At 48.4% G+C, this 17,688-nt stretch overlaps 1 protein-coding gene across 1 annotated transcript in view; it reads left to right on the top strand.

The window, feature by feature from the left end:
- Positions 1-13,869, top strand: part of ADAMTS18 (ADAM metallopeptidase with thrombospondin type 1 motif 18) — a 145,638-nt gene extending 131,769 nt beyond the window's left edge. The window contains exons 19-23 of the mRNA XM_040634362.1: positions 416-620; positions 3,287-3,472; positions 4,830-5,042; positions 6,976-7,123; positions 11,895-13,869. Coding sequence (XP_040490296.1) covers positions 416-620; positions 3,287-3,472; positions 4,830-5,042; positions 6,976-7,123; positions 11,895-12,010 — 868 coding nt within the window. The 3' untranslated portion in view covers positions 12,011-13,869. The remainder of the gene's footprint in view (positions 1-415; positions 621-3,286; positions 3,473-4,829; positions 5,043-6,975; positions 7,124-11,894) is intronic.
- Positions 13,870-17,688: the final 3,819 nt, after the last annotated feature.

Here is a 17,688-nt window from a genome sequence, read left to right as displayed (position 1 = left end):
TTCACGTATCCACCTCATCACTGTGTTGTATGTAGGCTCCTTAATGGAAAGAACATTGCCTCGTTCATTTTTCCAACCCCGATGCCTAGGAGAGTCCCTGGCACACAGCGAAGATCCCAGTAGATTTGGCCGAATGAATGAATCACTCAGGTTTCCAAATGGCACATGTTTCTTCCCTTGCCGAGAGCAGGAATGTGTTTTTGCCCAGAACTGTGTGGTGACTACATGTGACTCCCTATCCCTGGACCACATTCGCATTAGGCTTTGAAACCCATAGAAGAATAATTACTAGGAATCGCCCTTATCGGTTCTAAAATCGATCAAAGGCTTTCATTGGGTGGCTAACGTCTGTGCTTCGGAAGGGGTGAGCCAAAGCCTCAGCTTCATCGCAAGTAATTTTGTTTTTCACTGCAAGCTGGAAGCCCGGCGAATGGAGTGAGTGCAGCAGGTCGTGTGCCGGGGGACAGCAGAGCCGCAAGATCCAGTGTGTGCAGAAGAAGGCCTTCCAGAAGGAGGAAGCAGTGGTGCATTCTCTCTGCCCAGTGAGCACACCCACGCAGGTGCAAGCCTGCAACAGCCACGCCTGCCCACCGCAGTGGAGCCTCGGGCCGTGGTCGCAGGTAACTGGGCGACACTTGGAGTCACGAGTCTTGTTCCTGCTGGACAAAGACAGTGGCAAAAATATGGGTGGTACCCTTGCTCCCCGTGGGACCCCCCACTGTTGATGCTTTCCCGGGGATCACAGGGAGTTACTGTGACAAGGCATTTTAATTTGTATTTTTGGTGATTTTGCTGCAAGCTGCAGGTTGGGAAGCCCTGCACAATAGCGCAGTCTTCCTCAAGTCGAGAAAGCAGAGTCGGGGCCCTTGAGGCTGGCTAGTGAGCACAGCCAGAAAGGATCCGAGTGTTGGTGGATTGGCAGACAAAACGGCTACTGAGTTCTCCAAAGCAATTAGAAAACACAAATACAGAGAAGGAGGCATAGGGAGCATATTCAGCTCTTGCTTCAGGGGAAAGAGCCATGGTGTTCGAGGGATCCGCAGGGGAGTCGGGCATAAAGCTTCCTGTCATCACAAACCCTCAGTGAAAGGTAGAAAAGTATAAAGTCAGAAGAGGCCCTGACCTGCCTGCCCTTCACAGCTCAGAGGTGCTCTGTGGGGGCTGAGGTTGTCAAAGGTCCTGTCACGTGGTGTCTGGAAGCGTTTTCACTATCCCAATTCAGGGGGAATGACGCTGTGGGCATCTATTTGGTAGAAACATTCCACAGTGTCGGGGCCGGCCTCCCGAAACAAAGGTTTATCTGGTCCAAGACCTGACGACGGTGCGGATTCTGCTCTGTGGCAGCCCAGGCTCTGCTAAACCACGGATGTCCAGCCAGTGTTATGGAGACATCAGAAAGATGCAGGGGTTCCGTCACCTGAGCTGTGAAGCCAGGGAGAAGTCCGCGATCACATTTCTACCGTGCTTTCCTTTAGGGACCATTATCCCGGAGCATGGACTTCTGGTTAATGTAGCCGTGTTCTGCCACATCCCCAGCAGAGTTCAGATCAAGGCTTTTGTTGTAATTATAGGACGTGGGATTTTTTTTAATGTTACCCTCTGGTAGGGGCACAAGGAGCCAGCAGTGGGAAGAGTACCTTTGACACGCATCGCTATGCTTTAAAATGAAGGAACTCCTTTACAGCAGGTCAGTCTAAATAGGATATGGTGTTATGTCTGGTCTCTTTTTCAGCAAGTAAGGAGGTTCACTTTCCAAGAGGAAAATTTAAAGGGCTGTTTTAGCCAAATGTGTGTGGTAGGCCTCAGGAAAAGAAGTGGGGGGCCAAACAGTTCCAAATGCAACCTCATGAAAAGGAGCTTTGGTTCAGAGCTTGCCCCAAATTTGACATGGAAAAATTTTGAGCGAGTATTTTACGTCCTTAGTTTTTTGTTTTGTTGTTGTTTACTAAGATCAAATGTGTCCTTTTGGGAACATCTTCATGACAAACTTGAAAGGAGACCCTCAAAATGTTACCTCAACCTGTTCTTCCCTTAGAGACCATGTCTCTAAAACCCTCTGGGAAGCAATTTTAAAATATTTCATCATTCTTAAAAAATAATAATAAATAATTTAAAAAACAGGACAAAAACATGAAGACATAAAATAAGAATTCTATTGAGTAAGGGTCAGCCAGTGAGACATTTTGACTGTGAATGAAGGATGATACCTGTTAGCCATGCATCTCCCCGTCTGATACCAGACCAAGCTGTCTGCCCACCTCTGCTGCGTGACAGCTGTTTCATTGATCTCAGTCACGTTCTCTCGGCTCCGAGTCTCAGATGGCCCTTCTGGAGAATGGGACGATAGCCGTGAGCTCAGAGGGTGGGCAGAAGGCTGTGGCTAGAAGTCAACATGCATGTGTCATCACACGGAAGGCGTTAAATAACTCGTCTGCTGCGGTGTTTGCAGATTATGATAATAGCGTCCCCAACATCCCTCTCTCTTAAGGATGTGAAGAGCCAGAAGTCATGTGGGTCCTCGGAGGAGGCTTAGAATTGTGCCCAGATGTTTGCATGTTGACAAAGAGCCAAGGCACGAGGGGCACATCTCCTATGGCCCTTCTGATCAGAAACCAAGGCCGGGGAGGGGACGTGCCCCTTGAGGGCAGACTCAGACCTGGAGCCAACACCTTCCAAGTGACCCCGATAAGTTAACTACTCATCTGAAAGTGAGGACATTCTTCCCCGCCTCGTCTGTCCCACAGAGTTCTCGGGCAGGGCCGGAGAGTAAGAGTGCAGCAGTGACGGGCCCAACGCGCGGTTCAGTCCGACGCTGGCCGAGTGCTTCCTTCCTTCTTCCCCTGTGGTGAGCACACAGCCCGCCTCCGGGGCAGCAGCTGCGTAGGAACAAGAGGTGGACACCCTCAGCCCATTTGTAGCAATGTCACAGTCTCTTGCTATTACACAGCTATTTGTGTTGTACTTCCTATCGGGAGCACAATAAGAGCCGGCCACGTACCACTCTCCCGGTAATCACGTGTGCCGTGGACAGAAAGCCTCGTCTCCGGCCCCGGGCACCCAGCAGCCCCTGGGCATTCAGATGTCGAAGGTGAATGCTAACCTGCATTTAAGGCCTCTGGAGGGAGGAACGATTTCTCCTACTGACTGCAAGGGATTTTACTGGGCATTTGGTTTCAAAGCTGACAAAGTTTGTTGAATACCTCATTAATACGTGCTCAGCGTTCACCTGGAAGAACATCATTTGAAACTAGCATGCAAATGACTTTTTTTCCCTCCCCATCTCCAGTGTTCCAAGACCTGCGGGCGAGGGGTGAGGAAGCGTGAAGTGCTGTGCCAAAGCCCTCCGCCGTCAGAGAAGGTCCCGGAGACCCTGTGCTCCAGCAGCCCGAGGCCAGAGTCCCAGGAGGGCTGTGTGCTAGGACGATGCCCCAAAAACACCCGGCTGCAGTGGGTTGTCTCCTCCTGGAGTGAGGTACGAGCTGCGAGTTGGTCCTGCTGGGTTGTGTGTGTGAATGCTCAGTTCACCCACCGACCCCAGGTGCTCAGACCGCCTTCCTGTTGCACACACACAGCAGGTGCCTACTAATTCTCCGTTCTTCCCACCCGATCCTTCGCCAAACCCTGACGACGCGCCCATCGCACTGAGCGTGGAAGTGCAAACCTCTACCACCCCCCACCCCCCACCCCCCGCATGTATGGTGGCACCCCGGGTAGGGCGCGCAGAGTACCGGAGTGGGGATCTCTAATGCCTTGGGGAGCTTGTGGTCCCCCGGCCTTGCCACCAGGGGGCGTCTTTGTCAGGAGAGACTTTCTGGGAGTCTGAGTCTGAAGGATGAGCAAGAATTGAGCAAGAGCTGGGTAGGGGGTAGGCTGTTCCAGACGAAAGGTGTGCCCCATACAAGGGAGAGGGGAGAGAAGGTGACAACCAGTACAGTGGGATGAGGGGGTGGTGGAAACTGAAAACCTCACCAAGGCGCACCTAGAACAATCCCACATAAAGCAGACGGCCCCTGAGACGGGCAAGGCGCTCACCGGGAGAGTGCTGTGATTGGGACGGCAGATGCGTGTTTCAGGAGGGGAGAGAAGCAGAGTCTTCTTGAGTTCCTAAGGAGGCCATTGCCACCTTCGGACGTAAGTGGGTGGAGACGAGAGGGACCCGTGAAGATGTCTCCTGGATCTCCGGCTTGGGAAACTCGGGTGCACGCGCAGCCAGCGGAACTGTGAGCCGAGGAGCCCAGCCTGAAGTCTGCATCAGTAACTGATGGGACGAGGTCTCTGCTCTGGAGGAGATGGCAGTTCGGGGAGGAAGACCAAGGCCGGGACTGGGAACAGATCAATAGTGGGGAGAGTGTGGGGCAGTAAAAGCAGCAACCCCTGGGTCTGGCCGTCGGTGTCCTTTTGTTCTAAGTGATAAGTAACATACAGAGCAAAGCGTCCACCTCTCTTCCCACCCATGTTCTTTGAGACGTTAGAGCCTAACGGCTAAATGTGCGGGTAAATCAGACTTCCCTCTTTCCTTCCAGTGTTCACCCCAGATGTGACCTTGAGCTACCTACTCACCCCGGCAGAGCCTCGCTGCGGGGCCACGCCCCAGTGTGTGTCACGGTGCCGACGAGCTCTGAGACGCTGGGACAGTTCCTCCAATTCTCTAGCCTTTGGTTTCTTTGCAGCAGCACGAGGGACGGGGCTGCCTTATGTTTTGGATCCCTGAGTACGTGTGGTGGACCTGCCGGGATCCCACTCCTAGAAGTTCATGTGGGTGGTGCCTCGGCTCAGCGGACTTGACCGTGGAGCTCCGCACACTTAACGCCTCCTTTCTTGGCTCCTAGTGTTCGAAGACCTGCGGTTTGGGTGTGAGGAAGCGGGAGATGAAATGCAGCGAGAAGCCCTTCCAGGGAAAGCTCATCACTTTCCCGGAGCGAAGGTGCCGCCACATTAAGAAACCAAACCTCGACTTGGAAGAGACCTGCCAGCGAGGGGCTTGTCCCGCCCGTCCGGGCTTCGGCGTGGCAGCCGGCTGGTACCCATCGCCGTGGCAGCAGGTGAGCGCCCGCAGATTTCCGGGAGATTCCCCGAACGGGGGCAGCCCTCCAAAGGCTGCTGTGAGGGAGCCGGCCGGACGTAAAGAGCAGAAGCTCAGGTTCCGGAGGCCGAATGACTTGCCATCTTTGGCCAGCGCCACCACCTGTGTGGCCCCGAGCCGGTTCCGACACCTGTGAGCTTCGGCTTTCACAGCTAGAAACTCTAATGTCCGGAAGAGCTGATGTTTTTCATAAGCACCTAAGATAACGTAAAGCACTTAGACCAGGCTGGTCACATGGTGCCTCACGTTCACTGTTGCTGCTGCTCTCAAAATCCCCACGAGTCTTCTGTATTCTAGAAACACTGTCTTGACTCCTTTGGTTTTTCTGTCCTGTTGCTGAATGATGTAGTAATAGCTGGCATTTGTTGAAACTGCCTTGTGAGTGGGTAATTTTGTCCCTGTTTTGTAGGGGAGGCAGGGAAAGCTCAGAGTTGGTCAGTTCAGGCCAGGACCCCCCAGCTCCTAAACGTGTCAGATGTTAGAGGCACGCTTTTGAGATTTTGGGTACAGTGGTTTGGTTCTGATTGGCTGGGCTGGTGTGGGACGCAAAGCCTGAGAGAAGCTGTGTCGTGTGTTGTGGTCCTTGTCCTGTCCAACCAACAGATGTCACGGAGCTCTTTAAAGAACTCGCCGGCTTGCGAGGTGCTGCCCGGCCCATCACTAAACGCAGGGCGAGCACAAACGGAGGTCTATAGATAGGTGTCTATGTAAGTACACGTACATGCACACGTATGTATGTATATATTATGGGTGGCGCCTGTGTGTCCTGGGGAGGATCTGAGAACTAAACCGTGAAGAAAGCAAAGGGAACTAGTGTGATTGTGTATCTCTCATCGGCCAGACAGCATGCTAGATGCTATTTACATCGCCATGGACTTTTTCAACTTTTTATCGCTATCTTACTCATTTAAGAGATTTGGAAATTGCTTTAAGATTATTTAGATCAGGTATCAGCAAACAACTGCCAGCAGGCCAAATCTTGCATCCCCGGGCTTTTTTTTTTTTTTTTTTTTGGTAAATAAAGTTTTATTAGAACACAGCCATGCTCTCTGTCTACACACTGCCCGTGGCTGCTTTGGTGCGTTGAAGGCGGACCTGAGTGGTTGCAGCAAACGCCACATGGCCCACAAAGCTGAAAATATTTACCATCTTGACCTTTACAGAAAAAAATTTGCCAGTTCCTGGTTTAGATAACAGTCCTATCTGCCCTCCATCCCCGCATTGTTCCCTCTCAAACACCAGCCCGTATAATGACGCTTGTCCAAGACGCGCGCTTCACCTGTCGGCAGCAAAGTAAAAAAAGTAATGTGAATTTTTAAAAGCAAAACAAAAAATGTTTGTTTCTTTTGTCATAAAATGTCTGTGTTTGGGGAAAAAGTTGGTAGTCCTTGTTCGTCATCTATTTTTTTTTTAAACTGGACAGCGAAATCTGACTTCTAGAAGTGCCACACCCACCGTGCCAACTGGGAATGTGGCCGGGCACCGAGGGCAGAATGCCAAAGCTGCCGGGATGAAGTACTATTTCTTTGCTGTCCTAACTCTGAGCCACCCCCTGCCCCCCACTATTGCATCTGCAGGGATTATCTGGAATTCTTTAAAGACTGTGATGATTTGTTCTGTGTCCTTATGGCGGCTTCTGTATTTCTGGAAGCTCTCTTCTTTATGAGTCACTTAACTGGAGACACACACTCTGGGGCGAGATAAGCATGTGCCTCAGACTGTGGATGTGAGCACACGTGCCGGGCTCTGGCCAAGCCCTGCTTCATCAACAGGGCACCCAGGTCACGTCCTGAAGCCTGGAGATCGCTTCTGTTTGTTTGACATCACTGACCTCCGAAGGGACACCGTCCAGCTGAGCGTTGCTGACCCCTTGCTCTTTTGCTCTCCTGCAGTGCACGGTGACCTGCGGAGGGGGTGTCCAGACCCGCTCGGTCCACTGTGTTCAGCAGGGCCGGCCGGCCACCAGCTGCCTGCTCCATCAGAAACCCCCGGTGCTGCGAGCCTGTCACACAAACTTCTGTCCAGCTCCTGAAAAGAGAGGTAAAGGGCCCCCCACCCCAGTCAGTTTTGCTAGTCTTGGGAGAACTTTTCAAAACCCCATCCTGTGTGGTTGTGCAGTTTATTCCTTGCAACAACTGCAGGGGGTGCCCCTCACACCACTGTGAACAGTGCTCCCCACAGGTGTACAAAGCACAGATCTGGGGGGGGTTCCTGCTCAAAATGACCTCGTGTGCACACCTACGCAGGGGACATTTAATTCTACGATAAGGCTTTGTAGCCATTAATTCTTACTTTCGGAGGGGAAACCCTCCTCTCGCAACTCCGTTTCTTAACACTGTTTTAGCTGAATAAGCCAATGACAAAGCAAGCACCAGGCGCCCGAGGTGACGCTCCTCCGTGGGCGCGCGAGAGGGAACGGCCCGCGGGGAAGCCACGTGTTCACTGAGGAGCGGCTCAGTTACACCGCTGGGTGGGCGGACGTGTTCCCCGAGTTACCGTCCGTTCCAACGGAGTGCAGCGCGTGCCGGTGCAAAAACGGGAAACAATTATCTGAGTGAACTACACTGTGTTTCACTAGCCCGGCTCACTTCAAAGTAATGCGACGAACACACCAGGAGAGGTCTCCTCGCCCCACTCAGATTTCCTGGTGCTAAAGAATTATGTTCCCCTGTACCTGCTGCATTTCTTTTCATGCAGTCATGGCTTTGCCAAGACGGTTTAATTTCTTACCCCGTGCTTTCCAGTTTGTGGTCGGTCAGTCTCAGGACCCTCTCTCACGGGCTCTCCCCTGTCCCCATCACTTCGCGTTTCCAAATTGTTGTCCTCGTTTGTTTATCTACATCTCAGAGACTTAGCTCCACGCTCTGCCCTCCTTCCTTATCTGAGGCCTGCACGGGACAGGAGAACAGCACCACAGCAGCTGCTCCGAGCCACACCACGGCAATGCTAGAATTCTCCAGACCTGCAGCCCTTCTCGGCAGAAAGCTTATGGGGAAAGAGACACACATTTTGAGCAAGTGGTCATGTACTTGCAAACCGTCTCCTCCCTTCTTCCCCCTCGGTGACTTCTCTTTCCCCCCTTCAGTCAGGTGGCCCCAGACAAGCCCACACATGCCAAGAGTGAGAAGTGCATTCCCCCTAGCTACCGGGAGACAGGCTAAAGGACAAGGGAAAACTACGAAAATGGCTCAGCAGTATCTCCTGGGCAGGAGTGCAAGGTGGGCAGAGCCAAGACACATTCGATCCAAGATGGGGGAGGCCACTGGTGGTATCATTTTGTCCATCCAGCACCCCGCCCGGCACGCTGTCGGTGCTCACTGCGTGTTAAGTGTAAGACCGTGGGTGAAGCACTGTGAGGTTCTCTACTTCCTTCAAAGCCAGGTAACTGAGCACCTGCTATATGTCCCTAGAAGAATTCTAGGGATAAGAAAACAAGGCAAAATCCTGTTCTTACACCACAGGGAGTCAGTGTCTCAGAGAAGGAGGACATAACAACAGAGGTAAGTGATAGAGTGTCACCGTGTTATAATGGAGGTCAGTTCTTCATGGGTTACAGGGGTGCAGACAGTGAAAGACGGCGGGATGAGAAAGGGTTATTAGAAGAAGGACCTCTCTCCATGCCTCTTGGCTAAATCAGGTCTCTTTTGTAGGGTAGTAAAGTAAGAAGGCAAATATGAAAGCCACAAGCCCGGGTACTGTATAAAGTAAGAGGATTCCATTTTTCCACATTCAGTACTTACCATGAACCAGGAACTGTTCTGGTGTCTGACTGTAGATAAGACAACAAAATGGGCAAAGTTTCCACCTTGTATCTGGAAATAGACAACAAGCCAACCAATAAATATACAATGTCAGATAATAAAGTAGAAAATAAAACGGAAGCAGGGTATAGAGAATGAGGAGGACTGGGGGCGGGGTGGGAAAACCAGTTTAAACAGACTAGTCAGGCAAGGCCACCTGGATGATGTGATATTTAAGCAGGGACCTGAAGATGACCTAAAGGAAGGTGCGCTATGAATGTATCTAGGAGAGTATTCCTGGCAGGGGGAACAGCACATGCAAAGGCCCTGAGGTGGGAATGTGTGAATCTGATCAAGGAACAGCAAGACACCTGCAGTCAGATGTATAAAGTGGACAGGGGTTAGGTGATTAGCTGAAGCTGGTCCCAGAGGCCTTGTCAGTCCTTGTAAGGACTTCACATTTAACCCTGAGTGAGGTGAAGCTGATCGAGAACCTGGAGCAGAGGGGCAGTGGGATCTGACTTGTGGGAAGATTAGAGAAGAGCGGAGGGGCCCAGAGCGGAAGGAGCACTTGTCTACTCTTGGTCAGGAGGAGGTTCCCTTAGAGCAGCGGCTGTAGTGGCAGAAGCTGGGTGCTGGTACATTCTGAAGACTGAGCTTATAAATAATATTTGTCAACTGTCTGCATGCAGGATGTGAGGCAAAGGGGACTCCAAGGTCATCCTCAGGAGCACACATGAAATACGTGACTGACAACAGAAGTTCAAATAACCAGCTATTAGTAATCATTAGAATAACCCCAAACACAGTGCTCGTACTGATGGCACACGGTACACGTCCCTCTGCTCCCCTACTTACAGTTAGTTAGCTCATAGCACAAGCAGCAGAAGCCGGCTGATACCCTATTCCTATCTCAAGACGGGTGTCGATACCACAGTGCAGTTAGGACCATGGCTTTAGGGATCCGTTCTTATCCTGATGCAGTCTTTCCACTGCAGCAAGAGGATAATCTCTACAATTTAAACAGAAACGGACTCAGATGTGCGTGCTGGTTAGGCCACGTGCTGACTGACTGGGAGAGAAGATGCTGTTCGAGTGTATACTGAAAGGAACCGGAGATGAAAATACAGACACACAGATTACAGGCAAACAGTTTAGACGAGTGTTCACCTCACATGCAACTTGTTTCTCTACGGTAACAGATCCCACACCCTTCTCTCGGGCCCCATCCCTGTCCCCGTGATGGGCCACGTCAGTAAACCACCTCGATGCTCAGGGCCTTCTTTTCCCTCTCATAACTTTAACAACCTGCCAGAAAATGCTCTAGACTCTATCTCCAGTAGTTATTGAAAAGAAAAAAAAAATGCCCCTTAGTTCACCTTTATACGCAAGTCGAGACACCGTCGGTTTCACAGTGGTTGTTTCAGCCGTGATGGTTACAGGGGAGCTGGTTTAGCAAATATTTCTTGAGCAGCTACTTTGTGACAGGCACCAAGCATTGGGCATAAAGAATGAGGACAGTAGGTGAAAAACCTGCTCTCAAGGAGACTCACTCTAGAGAGGAGCCAGACAATAAGACAGCACAGCATAGGGTGAGCACGGACAGGCCCGAGGTAGAAAAATAAAGGAAGGTGGGGAGTGGGGCGTGTTTTCTGGGAGGCCACGGAACACGCTGCTTGTATGGGGGAGTCTGGGAAGGCCCTACTCTCGGTGACCTTTGAGCAGAGACTTAAAGGAAAAGAAGGGATGTGGATGTCTGGGGGAAGCCCCAGTATGCCTGGCATGTTAGGGCATCTGCCATGTGGCCGTGTCAGGGAGAGGACGAGAAGAGGAGGATGAGGTCAAGCGGTAGTGGGGTAACCAGGTCCTAGGGCCTTGTCAGCCACTATAAGGTAAACCTTTCACCCTGGGTGGATGCAGGGCCCAAAGGGAGAGTTTGGGGCTGAGACATGACATGAACCGACTTATCTGTTCAAAGGATCAGTGGGGCTACTATGAGATGGGGGGGTATATTTTAGGCAGAAGAACAAAAGTATGGGAAGGAACTGTAGGCAGTTATGAATCAATCAGAGAGAGGCAGGATTCAAATCAGGAACAGCAGGAAAAGAAACAGGAGAGCTGAGAGCCTTGCAAGCCACGTCCAAGGACACAGAGCAGAGCTATTTAAGGATAATTTTAAAAGGGAGGTAGATGGGTGCCTGCGGGCAGTAGGGGGTGCTGGGCAAGGTGAAGGTAAAGTCACTTTTGAGCCTTGCATAGAGGAAGGGGAAAATACTTCAACCATGAATGAGAAGCCTTATTTATGTATAGTGTAGACCATAAACACTTCTGAAGTCAAAACTCCTTGACAATCCAGTAAAACAGCGAAGGCCCTGACTCTTAAAATGTGCACTGAGGTTTATAGAAAGAAAATCTTACAACTTCACCTGCGTTCTGTGTCTCGAGAGGCCCTTCTGGGTGCGAATCCCTGACGTACAACGTTCTGCTTCCAGTCCATAATCCCATCTGTCAACAAAAGAAGTCAAGACTCCTGTTGACTTAAATAATTCACTCAGTTGCAAACTGGCTTGGAGATTTATTTAAATCGACATGGAGTATTGCCACTGGGCCTCCTGTTCCCCAAAGTCAGGTCCGTGGCGCAAGCAGCCGCAGCAGCCGCAGCCCCTGGGTGCTTTTTAGAAACAGAGCACCTTAGCTCTCACCCCAGACGTCGGCATCGGAAGCAGCGGTTTAACAAGATCCCCGGGGATTCCTCACCTGCTGTGCTGGGGACGCAACAGAATGGCTCCCGGGCTATCGGGGAGGATCAGACATCAATCTCTGGCTGGATGGGACTTTTTTTTTAACATCCACTTTCCCCCCTCCTGTTAACACTTAGCTAAGGGTCATAGTCCTTTTTGAGGTCTTAATCCTGCTTCCCCACCCTCCCGGCACAGTGCTGGTGTATAATGAGCAGAACCACTCAGAGGCATGAAGCAGGAGCACCCGAGGTCTTTGACCCTGAGGCCCTCACCTTAAGGAAAAGGCTAAGCTTCCTCCTAAGGGGTTCGGTATGTCTTCTCTCCCTGCAGAGGACCCATCCTGTGTCGATCTCTTCAGCTGGTGTCACCTAGTTCCTCAACACGGCGTCTGCAACCACAAATTCTACGGTCAGCAGTGCTGCAAGTCATGCGCGAGGAAGAGCTGATCTCGGTGCCCCCCAACACCCGAGGGCCGGGGTCTTCCCCCTCGCGTCTGGAGAGACCAGCCACATTTCACACTGAACGCTGAAGCCTGCAGACTGCCCCTGCGCTGCCACCGCGTCTGCGGAGCCGGCGCTCAAGGACGGACAGGCTCCCTCCCCCCGTCCCCGAAGCACATGGTACTCCGAAGCACTTGAACACGGGAAGCGAGGACCAATCGGACTTCCAAAAGACAAGACAAAATAACTTTGATTTGCACTGTTACAACGGAAGAAGTGATGAATCACACTGGGATACGTCACATTTTAATCTTGACCAAGTGGGAATCTGGTCAACGTTGGGAGAGACTCCCCCTCTGAACGTGAGAGGGTTCCATGGCAAAGAACTGTGTGTTGAAAAGGTCCTTGAAGACTTCGGTCAAAGACGGAGCCTTGGAGCAATCAAATACGGACGGAACCCCTGGCCTGCCTGTTACTTGGAGCTCACAGTGTGGCGGACACTGTGGACGGCCCGAAGGAGCAGTTACCCAGGAAGCCAAATGGTGCTCATGACTGTGCTTGCTGCTGGGCTAGCAAGCTTCGTGTTACGTTTATCTAGTGTGCGTGTGTTGTTTTTATTATTTCGTTTAGAGTATATTCTGCTTAAAGAGAGTCTCCAAGACTAAAATTCACAACTTGAAAAGTATTCCAAGGAATATTGTGAAAACAGGGCAACATGGACTACTTAAGATTTGCCTTTGAAGTTCAGACTCTGGAAAAAAAGCCCACAAACTGACATATAAGGCAAACGCTGATGTCCTACACAGTCTATCAACCTCGTAACTTTTGGTGCTGGCTGAACAAGTCCACGGGAGCCTCTAGTCTGCTCTTCGGGAAGCAAACTTGGTGAGATGTTCATTTCTGGTAAAAATCTAGGAGGAGCTTAAACAGCAAAATAGCAGTGTTTTGAAGGAGAGTAGGCCATCATTTATAAGGCTCCCTACATATTATCAGAGCTGCTTGGAAAATTAAAGACCACTTGTGGTCTTTTCCTACCAACTGTCATGTTTAAATTTTCCCTAAGATTTAGTTAACAAGGAAAAAGAGTGGCAATAGAAAAACCCATCTGTCTTCTTGCTAAGTTAATATTAATAAACCATAATAAGCCAAGATCCTTCGATGAATAACAATATTTTATAATCTTTCAGATGATATTTTCAGTCATCAGAAGCCAGCTGTTGATAGGCACTAATGAGCTTAAAATTGTTCTCAATTGGAAAATACCACACTATTTTGCCAAAACCAAAGTAACTTGCAAGACGGAGTCCTTCTGTAATTTTTTGAGATGTGGTTAAAAAGGGCATATTTATATAATTCTACTCTATTCCTCAATTTCTTTGATGAATGTAACCCAATTTTACTGCTTTATAAAGTCTCAGTTCAAACAGGGATTTGCCAGCTCAGCACAGCCAACCAGACAGTGGTTTGTTAAATTTAGAGCATCCTTTGTTCCCATTCTAATTAAAATCATGCGTTCTCGAATCTCAGAGAAATAGCATTGGAATAGTCTCTCAGTCCACTTGGCTTGGCCTAGAGTAGTGGCCATTTTATCATCAGAAACACATAATCCCACATCACCTACTCCCTTGCCCTCTGAAAAACTGCAAGTTATTTGTTTCTTTATATAATGATCATTTTATTATTTTAAGGAAAAATTAATTTATTAATAGCCTATTCTTATGTGTTCCCACTTGCTTCTCTGAGTAAGTGATATTAATTCTGAGGAAAAATGTTGAATAAAACAATGGGTTATAGAGAAAAGTCAAAATATATGTGTAATATTTAATTATTTTATAAGTTTTATAATAAAGTGTTCTGTTTCTTTATCTTTGAAATTTGTTAAGTTCTTGAATAAGTTAGAAGTTACTTCCAAGATCATTTAATTGTATAAATGTTGATTAGGAATCTCAGTAATTTCTCAATGAAAATTTGGGAAGATAAGATAAAATACTGATTGATTTTTCTTGCTTCTGTCTGAGAAAATCACCACACCCAAAAAGTCAGGGTGAAATGAAGGATGTATTTAGCATCTTATGGAGATACAGAGTTATTTTTTCCTGCTCTAATGCTTTGTCAACCTTTGTGGAAATCATCCAAGTTAGTTAGATAAACCTACCCTAAGCGTAGTTGGCTTTCTCCTTTATTTTTTCCATTTGAATGACATTCTGGTATAATCCTTTTGCAAGAAGAAAGAGGGGAAGGGAAGGAAGGGAAAAAAGGAAGAAAAAACAAATTAAAAGGCAATTATTTCAGGTTTTCCAAATCTGGAATCATCAGACCAGTGGAGAATAAAAAGAGTCTGGGCAAAGTCAGTCCAGCTGACCTGAATATACAATATTTTTCCCTCCATATGTGATTATATGTATATGAATATGTCCTATATATATATGTGAGTGGATGTGTACACTGTGGCTCATTTATGCATGCAGATATCTAAGATATATTTAAGAGGGTTTTTATATGAATTACTGCTATTTGGCAACAAAAAAACTGGTATACGCAAACAATGAATCATGGAACACTACATCAAAAACTAATGAGGTACTGAATGGTGACTAACATAAAAATTTTTTAAAAAATGAAAAATAGAATAGATGGCACATAAAATAGCAGAAGAGAAGGTGTCCTTGTGCCTTTGGGTGATAAAATATTTATTAATGAAAGCAACCACTTATTTAGTGTTTGGTGTTTAATGGGTGCCAGAGACTGTGCCAAGCTCTTTATGTATGTTACTTCTTTTAATCCTCACAAGACTCTAGTTAGAAAGATACTAGGTTTTTTTCCCTTTGCAGATGAGGACTCTGGGATTCAGAGAGATCACATATTTCGTCCGAGGTAGCCATAAACATGAGCTCCATAAATAATATAAACATTTAAATGGTTCGTTTTAGTTAAAAATAATCACTATACGTGGTTTACAGAATTCCTATCTGGAAAAAATTCCCCAGCGAGAATAGGGCAGCTGTGCAGAGCTCCTCAGGAGTACTCCGTTGGGAGCGTTCAGTTTCGCATCAGGAGGTTGAAGATAAAGGTGGCGGCGTGCCTATGCCCCGCCCAGGTTAGGGCAGCACGCCCCGCCCAGGTTAGGGCAGCACCGGACACTGCCTGGCGTTACACCACGGTGCCCGCACACGTGCCAGAAAACACAGGATGAGCACATGGTACTCCTTCCCCCTCCATCCTCCTGCCAGTGCGCTTTCTAAAGCAAGCGCGCCATACAGAGCGGAGCTTCCACTGTATACACTTAACCGTCAGAGCCCTTGAGAGATGGTCTTTGAAGGTGAACCAGGGCCAGAGGCTGTTCCTGCTGGAGACAAGGCCCAGACATGTCTCTCCCGCTGACTCCCCTCCTGTCTCTCCTTTTATGTGGCTGGAGCACAGGAAGGACCGGGCAGCCCCCTCTTGTCAGAAGGCCAAGCCAGCTCTACCGTTCCTCTGCGTGCTCCCCTTTCTGCAGACTCATTCCACCTACCGTGGGGCTCAGTGTCCCCCCTTCCCTGGCAAGAAGGTTCTCTCTACCCTGCCCCGTCCCTTTTGAAAGATAGGTTGGCTCTACAGTAAGTCTCGGGACAATAGTTTCTAAGGAATTAGCTGCGCGAACCACCCCTGAAGGATATTTTATACATTCTTAGGCCCCATTCCAGAAGTGTAATTAATTAATTCTGGGAGTAGGGCCTGGGAACTTACAGTTTAAAAGGCATTCAAGTTTCTCCGAGGAAAACCTGGTTTTGGAACCACTGGTCTCGGGCAAATAAAGAAAGTACCACGCGTCTGTCTTCCTTGCGTAGGCGAAGGAGTTCCCTTGCTATCATGCCCTCTGGTACAGCTCTGCTGGGCTCTGAACTAAGAAAGGGGGCTCTGCCTGTTGTCATCCTCCATACGGAATTCTCCTGGGACACTTGGGGCTGTACATCATGGGTCAAGAAGAGGACTCACAGGCAAGGAGCAGTTCCCTGGCCATCTTTGTCTCAGTTTCTTATTCCCAACCACGTCGGTAGCCGACAGCAGGGTTTGGTGGGCAGGCTGTGGAAATATTTGAGGGAAACTGGCCATTTCTCTCAGTCAAGCACCCACATGCAAGAATTAGTATACTGTGTTTTTCTAAAAAAAAAAAAAAAAAAAAGGAGCATTCACTAGAGAAGCCAGTGAAATCCCCATCGGAAAGTGTCTTTTGGCAAATTACTCCACAGCCTTGTGTGTGCATGGAGAAACCCACAGTACATGAAAAAACCGTTGTGCTCCTGAGATCCAGAGGCAAGACAGAATGAAGGCTTCCATCCGATTTCCTGCCAGGACTCTGGGTGCCAAGAGGTGAATTAATCACTTTCATGAATCAGGCCAACTGTCACTTGCTTAGAAATGGCCAGAAATGCACTGGCTGACTCGAGTGAATGAAAACTGTTACTTCAAGCTTTTGTACAACAGAAGAAAAAGAAACAACGGCTTTGAAAAGATAGGGAAGAGCAGCTAGAATGATGCTTTTGGCCACACTAAAGTATAAACAAGGTAATTTCATGTTCCCTACAATTGTGCTGTTCTGGGACTCTAATTTTTCTCATTCAGTGGCTCATTTCATTAATTTACAGGGTTTTAAAATACATATATATTGGCCCCAGATACTTAAAATGAACATGTCTGTCTATTTATGTATCTGCGTGGTCCTAAACCAATAAAGGCATAATTGTTATTGTACTCCGCAGTTTTTCCCCTTCGTTAGGATGCCCACGTTGTCTAGGGCTTTTATTACTTGCAGGTCTGCTGAGGGGGCAAACGTTTCACATTTTCTTAGAGGTTAGCATTTGCTTTTATGCTAGAAGTCTCTCTGACGCACAGAGCCTCGATCAGCCTTCCGTGAGCTCTGCCTACTCTAACTTTTTTTTCTGCATTCTTGCTATCCAAAACACATTTGTTCTTTCAGCCAGCTTTTACTGAGCACCAACTGCGCTGTGAGATGCAAACACTGAAACGGATCTTCTTCCTGCCCCAAAGGGACTGGGATTTGAAAGTACGGGATGTGTATCCACGCAATCGGGCAATGGTCCAATGTTATATAGTCCTGAGATTTTTTTTTTTAATTCCTCAATGTTACATTCTCCCCAGTCAATATTTGATAATGCGTGTTTTTCGGCTTGTATTATTGTCACATATAATATGATAAGGTCCCACATGCAAATGAGGATCGTGCAGACTGCAGACTTCTCTTCCCCTTCGAAAATAGTAAAGTCATAAAAATATGGCATTAAGAAGAGAGTGGCCCATTTGCAAATTATTGTATAGAAATTGAGAAACGGGGCACCTGGCTCAGTTGGCTAAGAGTCTGCCTTCTGCTCAGGTCATGATCCCAGGGTCCTGAGATCGAGTCCTGAGTCAGGCTCCCTGCTCAGCGAGGAGTCTGCTCTCCCTCTACCCCTCCCCACTGATCGTGATCTCTCTCTCTCAGTCTCTTGCTCTCTCTCAAATAAATAAAATCTTTTTAAAAAAAGAAATTCAGAAATGGAAGAAGATTTCGTTATTTCATTCTCTCTCCCTCACAGATGTAGACAGAGAAATACTTGAGGGCCTTTCCTAAAATTATGTAGTGAGTTAATGGTAAGTCTAGGTATAAGGCCAGTTGTAATAATTTTCATGCAAGTATACTTTTCACT

This window comes from Ursus maritimus, unplaced genomic scaffold, assembly GCF_017311325.1.
Source record: "Ursus maritimus isolate PB19 unplaced genomic scaffold, ASM1731132v1 scaffold_19, whole genome shotgun sequence".
Taxonomy (NCBI): domain Eukaryota; kingdom Metazoa; phylum Chordata; class Mammalia; order Carnivora; family Ursidae; genus Ursus; species Ursus maritimus.
The sequence above is the reverse complement of the archived record's forward strand: the minus strand, read 5'-3'. Positions and strand labels throughout refer to the sequence as shown.